The sequence below is a fragment of the Hyalella azteca genome, unplaced genomic scaffold, assembly GCF_000764305.2.
Source record: "Hyalella azteca isolate HAZT.00-mixed unplaced genomic scaffold, Hazt_2.0.2 contig2224, whole genome shotgun sequence".
Lineage (NCBI taxonomy): Eukaryota > Metazoa > Arthropoda > Malacostraca > Amphipoda > Hyalellidae > Hyalella > Hyalella azteca.
In genome coordinates this window covers 7307-15267 of record NW_025932507.1, presented here as the reverse complement: position 1 = coordinate 15267, position 7961 = coordinate 7307, and the positions used below count along the sequence as shown (strand labels likewise).

Sequence of the window (7961 nt, the reverse complement as noted above, 5' to 3'; positions counted from 1 at the left end):
CTATTTCGTCTTCAAATTGAAAAGCTGTTCCTAAAATTTAAATAGTTTTACATTAAATAATTGTTCCTAAAAACATCATAACTTCTAGCTTTATTTGGTCACGGGTTTACGAGCGTAATGAGTTATTGTTCAATGTAATAAGGGGATATACTCAAGTCGATGAATGTAATTTCCAACCCAAAGTGAAACGTGAACGAAATGCGTACGATACGCGCGCCGGGCCGAACAAACCCCAGGGAGGGCGCGCTGGGCCGAGCGTATCAAATATTGATAATGTTTTTAGGATTAAAATCGCCCAGTTTATTTATGGATTTTAATTGGTAGATAATACCCTCAACATGCAAAAAACAATAAGCATAGTTAAAGAATTTTCAGGGAGAATCACCTCATGCGTCTCTCTGTTGAGCTCACAGCCATCGAACAGAGCCGGCCAGACTTGCAGCCACGTCAGACAGTCCTGGAAGCGCTGCTTCATAGAGTGCTTGTCCGAGTCCCATTCCCGAATATGTTCCATGAAGTAGAGTTTGCCGCCCTGCTCCAGTAACAAAGTAGAAGTAACTAACTTGAAAAATTATTACCAGGTTAAAAAGTACCGTAATAAATATAAAAAATGGGGGTTTTGCTAATGAAAAATTTATTCGCAATATTTAAAAATAAATGTCTACCTCTATTACAGGCACTGAATTCCCTAAATCCAATTTGAGTGATATAATTACAAAATTTTCAATACAATTCTTAATTCTCGTATGCAAATGACCTGCCTAAATAACAGTCAATACCTTCACCTCCTGCTACATTCATATACACATATTTTCTTAAGACCCTTGTCCATAAACCGAGAGTCGACTCACAGGAACGAGCACCCGGAGAACTTGCTGCAGGAACTTCTTGCAGTCGCCCACACTGCACAGCACCAGCGACACCACCACCACGTCCACGCTGTTGTCCTCCACCATCGTCATGTCTTCGCCTACAACACAATAAACCGTCGTTAGGCAATGGACTATTTTTTATCCGCATTTACCATTTAGCAGCGTGTCATCTATCAACGTCATCTACAATTACTAAGCTCGCTTGATTGATTGCATCGCAATTGTCTTCGCCTACAACACAATAAACCATAGTTAGGCGGTGGACTATTTTAAATCCGCATTTACCGTTTAGCAGCGTGTCATCTACCAACGTCATCTACAATTACTAAGCTCGCTGGGTTGCTTGCATCGCAATTTACAAGGAATTTAATTGCATAGAAAATGATACGAAAATTCATCATGTCTTTATGTTAGAAATTGTTTCGTTCGGAGTTCAACTTCATCGTCAGTTCAACAATACTAAAAGCAATTGCAATCAACTAGTAAAAAAATTTGCATATTGGACACTAAAACCGAAATTGACTTGTAAAAAGTAAATCAAATTGAAATAACCTCAAGCCCGCATATTTGTTGGCAAATTGGAAAAAAAACTGAACGCTGCACTTTATTTGGAGTTCTGTTGTGTTGCTTATTGTGTGGAAACTTAAATTCTAAAATCGCTATCGGGAACCGATTCATGATTGGCCAACAAAGCAACATCGTCGAAACACATCCAGGGCGAAACACATCTTGGATTCTCTAACTGAGATGAAGATGGACTTCAAATGTTTTCTGTTATGAAAATATAATGAACTATTGTGCCATATCTCTGATTTTCTTTTGATCCCTCAAAATAAACTGTCGTAAGGTTGTTTAGCCATTATTTTTTAGTGAAACATACCGCGGAGAAATGTCTCGCTAATATTCACACCTGGATGAAGAAAAGGTAACATGAAGGAGCAAAATACCTATAAAAAACCATCAAACTTCACCTTCCCCGCAGCAAGTAATTCTCAATAAAAATAGTTAAAAATATCAATAAACATTATAATTCCAAAAAACATTCTGCCGCAAAAAGGTAAACAGCACCTTTCGCTACGATGAACTCTTGCGTCTTTATGTTTGGGAATTTAGCTTTGTTCGCGTTGTAGTAGCTTTCGAAGTAGGGGTTGGGGTCGACCACCACCAGGTGACAGCCATCAGGGTAGAATTGGAAGTTTGTGCCTGTAAAATTGCATCATTTGATTAACGGTGAATCAAATTGAATGAGAGTACAATAGATATACACGTGAAAAACTGACTCATGTAGTCAAATGGAATTTTTTTAATCAAGTATCCTTAGTATCCTTAGTATTTGTTTGGGACATAGCAGTCCCAGGCCACGATGGATCGCCGCCTCTGATTATCGTTCATCCGCCCTCATTTGGGCCACCTGATGCACGATGCTGTTGCTTGCTTCTCGCCGCTGGTAGTGTTGCAGATAACCTCTCCCAGTAGTTAAAATTCTCCATCCCTCTGATCCTGGAAGTAAAGGTTCGTTGGACTCCTTCCAGTTGCCGTATTGCGCCTAGTGTGAACGGAGTCCAGAGTTGGCAGCAGTATTCAAGGATATGTATTACAAGGACTCAGAAGAGCGTGATCATCGGTTCCGCTTCTCTCGTTCTGAACGTCCGCCAGATCCACCCCATCTGTCGTCTACCTTTTGCGGTTATTGTCGGTATGTGATCACCAAAATTGACTTGATTGTTCATCAACACTCCAAGGTCGCGAACGAGTCGCTTCTCTTCGATTTACGAGTTGTCAGGTGCCAGGTAGCGGTGATCCATTCCAGCTCTTCCGGTTCCTCTGTACCTCAGGACCTCAAACTTGGTCCCGTTGAACTGCATGTTGTTCACTAGGGCCCAGTCATATATTGCAGAGAGATAAGTAGTAAGCAGTAGCTCGTGATGTTTTTTTTTATCAACTCGTACGTTCCTCGTAAAGCTTACTTGAAAAAAAGAGAAAATTTTGAGTTGAGGGATGAAACGAAACAACGTCGACCAAGAATCTTGCTCTAACAGAATGATCGCCCTCATGTTCTCATTATTTAATTTTCGAGGAGCTGGACATACTGGTGCACGCTTCATAAATTTATAAAGTGTGCACCACTATATATAAATAGTCTTATAAATATATTATAGTTTATTGGTGGGAGAGTCAATATAAGAATGCATATCGAGATTCCAGCAGATATCTACGGAACCTTATGCGCGGTATAGCAGCTCGATTAGCTGGTCACCAGGTGTTTTACGCATGCCACTCGTAGTCCATATATGTACACTCAGCTGATAACACGTGCACGTTCTCTGTTGACCTGTGTTTTTTATAGTATCAGTCTTTGACCCCCTTGATTACTAATACAACATTAGAGCAGTGGTCCATATGATATTTGTTTCTAATATGTTTCGACAAGATAACCGCATTTTCCACACGCGGCCGTGTGGCAGATATCGTGAAACCTTAACGGTCACGATGATAAGAGATTGAATATTGATAACGCAGCCAGTAAAAAATGAGCAGAAAATTTGTATGTTAAAACCTCGTTCAGAGGTTATATGAACATGAAAAATTTGTTATTTGATGCTTCGATTACAAGATTGATCCCTTCACATACTATGCGCAAATATGTTGAGATAAAGTGATCCAAATGAGTGGATTGAAAGTTTTCCGCGTTTTCCTTTATTTTTATAAAATTCTTTCTTCAGTATAAGACTGTATTTGAATTTGCATTTCTAAGCCCAGGAGTTACGAAAAGCTATCTTGCTAATTGAGTACAGTTATTATAATTGAACAGTAAAATTTGTACTATATTGCTGACACAATTATCGATTAGTTCACCTCACCTGTGCCAACGCCGACTTCGAGGATGCGGAGCTCTGAGCTGCCAGGTCGCCGGGGCTTCTCCTTCACGATGTCACCAAATATCTTCTTCTTGAACGCAACAAATGACGGATCAACAGTCGAGTAGAAATACGACATGAACCGTGCAAACGCCCTGGTAGCAACAATGTTGAGACATCACTACTTATTCGCTTATGAACAAAACGCGGTTAACAAATAGGTCACGATGAGCCTCTTTGCAAAGTATCTTACACAATCATGTCTACGCAAAGAACATCGCTAACACTCACCCAATTAGTATAATTTCAAATACTATAATGCAAATACTAATTTATGAAAATAATTTTTCATATGGGAGCTAACCGCTCGGCAAGCGGATTTGCGTTAAAATATAACAAATTTCGTTACATGGATAACTTCTTAGACGCAAGTTAGACGTCAGCTCACCGATGTCGCAAGCTGGGAAGAGCCTTGCAGAAGATGAAACCGAGACAGAAACTGATGAAAAGCGACCACATGATGACGTGTCCACGGCTTTACGCTTGCACAACAAATTACCTCTTGACTGGTTGGAAGTTTCTTGGTATATAACTTGCTGTGAAAACCAGGGGCTCATATTAATTTGAAACATTAATAATTCAAAATAATGCACACATTAAAATAATCGACAACTCAGTGTTGGAATGATTATATGAACTAAGATGATGTTTATTCACGCTAGAGTAAGATGTCACAATTTGCTGAATACAAATTGATATTCTAGAGATTACTTTACTGTTTTTGTCAGGACTTTGCAAAGTATGGAGCGATGTTTCATTAATCTTATTGTAATGAGCAACGGAGTATCAGACGCGATGAACTTTTTTAATGAACTCTAAAGCATAGAATTTTTTTAATGAACTCTAAAGCATAACTATGATGATTGAGAGTGAGACGATTCAGAGCGGAAAATGTTCTTATTGCAGCAGTGCTTAACTCCTCAATAAATATGGATAATATTTTCTATTTGAATTGAAAATCTTCCTATTGCAGCAGCGTTAACTCATCAATAAATATGGATAATATTTTCTATTTGAATTTTGTTCAACGACTGAAAATCAGTGTGAATTACCTAACACTGAAAAAATATATACTTTATGTGTTTAACGGCAGTAAAGCTCACGAGGCGGTGAGGTCTTGAATACTATGTATACGATCGCAACTATACAAAACCGGCTGGGTAGCAAGCACAATCACGACACATGCACTAGCTAATACGTTATTTTATACATCAAATAGACTTCATTTGTTGTGACAAGAATTAATACGTTTCTCTGATACCATCAATATTTTAGTACTATGAAATCTAAGTATTCAGTCTTGACGGGAATGCGACATTTTTGCAGCACCCAAGTAAACCCATATCACACGACGCACTCAGTATTACTGGCTTGTTACCAACTCACAGACACCAAGATGTACGTCCTTGGGTACAACAAGTAAAAAAAATATCGCCTCCTAAGGTCAGAGAAAACAGGCATTTATTTGGGGGTAACTGTTGATTCTCAGTGTCGGGATATGGATGATTATTATTATCCGACCAGATTCTCGGCCGGTTATCCACGAATGAACGAAGCTCAATGAAACTTTGCACCTCCATCAATTAAGACCTAACGGGGAAGTTTAGTACGCAATTTTTTTTACTTTTGTTTCCAACTTACAGACTACTTCGTAGAATCGAGTCACACGCGCAGGAATCATGGGTTGTGTTCCAATACTTAGGGCAGACTCTGCTGTTTTATTTGTGCCGCGTGTAACTCTCTACGGCGAAATGTTGACTCGGTTGCATTGATACCGTTGGCTCTCGCGGTTGACTGATATCCAGTGGACTCTTCCACCGTTGACACTGACACCGTTGACTAGGATCCAGTTGTCTCTGATGCCGTTGACTAGGATCCGGTTGACTCTGACTGTGACGTCGTTCGTCACTCGTCAGATTAAACGNACATATGGAACACTGCCCCGAGCTCTGTGTCATGAACGTCGCGGCCGGCACGCGACCCATACGATACAAACTACCAGAATACATACAATTGAAATGGCGAAGCGTGGGCCAGAAGTACCAAGAAACCCACGGGGGCAAACAGCCCCCCTTCGAAATCCTTGTAAACTTTTTGAACAGTCAAGTGCGAGAAATGTCGGACGACAACTATGCTGTAAAGGTGAAGGAACCCTCAATCGAAACCGACAAGAAGCCCACCGCAAGAATCTTGCAAACAACCGTCTCATCCAACACAAACCCCCAGAAGACTTGTCCGATCCACCAATCTGCGAGCCACTCGATCCTGGACTGTCAGGCTTTCAGACAGCTCCATTACTCCGAACGAAGAGTAATCGCGATCAACAACGAACTCTGCTTTCGCTGCCTGGGGGCTCACCGGGCTGCTGACTGCTCATCGAACTTCAAGTGCGACCTCTGTCACCGACAACACCACACCCTGATGCACCGTCCCTCCACAGACCTCACGTCCCAGGCTACCTCGCAATTAAACAACGGCGCTTCTTACAATACGCGGGAAAGCGCGTAAACATCATCTTGGAACACACGCTCCAATTAATCTGACACTACCTCTCTTCGAAGGAACACCCTACATGTTAAACGACGCACCAACATACCCTGATACGCTGTTGTCAACGCCCTGGTTTAAAGGACCGACTACCCTATGGAACCCTTCCTATCGCCCAGACAAACTCCCCCAAGAAGAAGTCTCTTTACCCGAAGAAAGCAAGACTACATCAATCTTGCTAACCGCAATTACTCAAGAAACGTCTCCACTAGCAATCGCATGGAATAGAACGAACAAAGTCAACACGCTCATAAACATTACCAGGAACGTAGCCAAGTTCAAACATCGTATCGACCTGGTTCGCCAAAAGCAGGGAATCATCTTAACACCTAGGCCGGCAAAGATAAGCCGCAACGACGCACTCAAAATCCTGATCAAAGAAGCCCAGAGAGGATCATACGGAACGATACTACCCCTACTTGAAAATCGTAAGAGACAATCCGAACGACCCGTCCCTTCTCTCACCTGCAACACTGCTTACCCTCCGCACGGAACCCAACCCTCCTCCACTAGAAACCTTCACTCAAGCAGATATTTTGGCCTACGGAAAACGGCTATTTTTGACGTCGTCCTTCTGATACCTAGCACCGACCATCCGCACTGCGGTGCGCGCGGTGGTAGTGTGACGTCGCTCTGAGACGCTCGTCAGCTTCAAACACACCCTTCAGCTACATCATCTATACCCGGCAGAACTTTATCATAGTCCACCTCAAACGACACTCCGTTTTCTTCGGGACAAGCAAGCCCCCGCTTGAGACGCTCCGCAAACACCCAAGCTCCAGTCTGCCTTGCAGTGAGATAGCGCAAACACCCGTGCTGATCTTACCCGGACCGGCGTGGATTTTCTACTAATGATAAGTAACCTTAAGTGACATTCCCTTTACCCATATGAATTGTGTGCCAACCGCAGAACGATAAACTGTTATAACCATTCGTGACGTCCCTATCTAACGTAAAAACCTAGGAAATTTCTGAGGCGCTTCTCGCCACAAGCCAAGATGGCGACCATGGCGGCGGCGAACATGGCGAACGAGGGACAACCATTTGTTTTGAGTGCCTAGTAGTAATTCCTAATTATTCTAGCAGCCTGCTAGCAGTGTATTAGATTTAAAATATAATTTTGATGATTTCTATAGCGTGAACTGTTGTAACCATTTGTGACGTCCCTATCTAACGTAAAAAAACCTAGGAAATTCTGAGGCGCGTCTCGCCACAAGCCAAGATTGCGACCATGACGTCGCTGAACATGGCGGACTCCCCTCATGTTCCCCTCATGTATCGCGAACCTACTCTAAGTATCTAGTATAGACGTAACTAGCATTATTTGGCTACCTAGATCTATGCGCTTACCTTAACAACTGTTGTAACCATTTGTGACGTCCCTATCTAACGTAAAAAAACCTAGGAAATCCCGAGGAGCGTCTCGCCACAAGCGAGACATTATTCTATCTAGTATAGATCTAGTATAGACATAACTAGCATTATTTGGCTACCTAGATCTATGCGCTTACCTTAACCGATACCTTGCAGAAACCTAGGCGAGACAGGGCACGTGGTAAAGATCGTCTGACAAGATCGTCCGAATACGTCACTTCGCCTCCCCCTGCCTAAAATTAATAGTAAG

The 7961-nt window shown here is 42.0% G+C and overlaps 1 protein-coding gene across 1 annotated transcript; it reads right to left on the bottom strand.

Annotated features, from left to right (window-relative positions):
* On the bottom strand, nt 1-4255 carry LOC108677713 (thiol S-methyltransferase METTL7B; the record flags this gene model as incomplete). The annotated part of the gene is given in 6 exon segments (XM_047885501.1): nt 1-30; nt 386-532; nt 852-970; nt 1941-2075; nt 3734-3885; nt 4179-4255. Coding segments are annotated over 6 exon segments (654 nt in total).
* Nucleotides 4256-7961: the final 3706 nt, after the last annotated feature.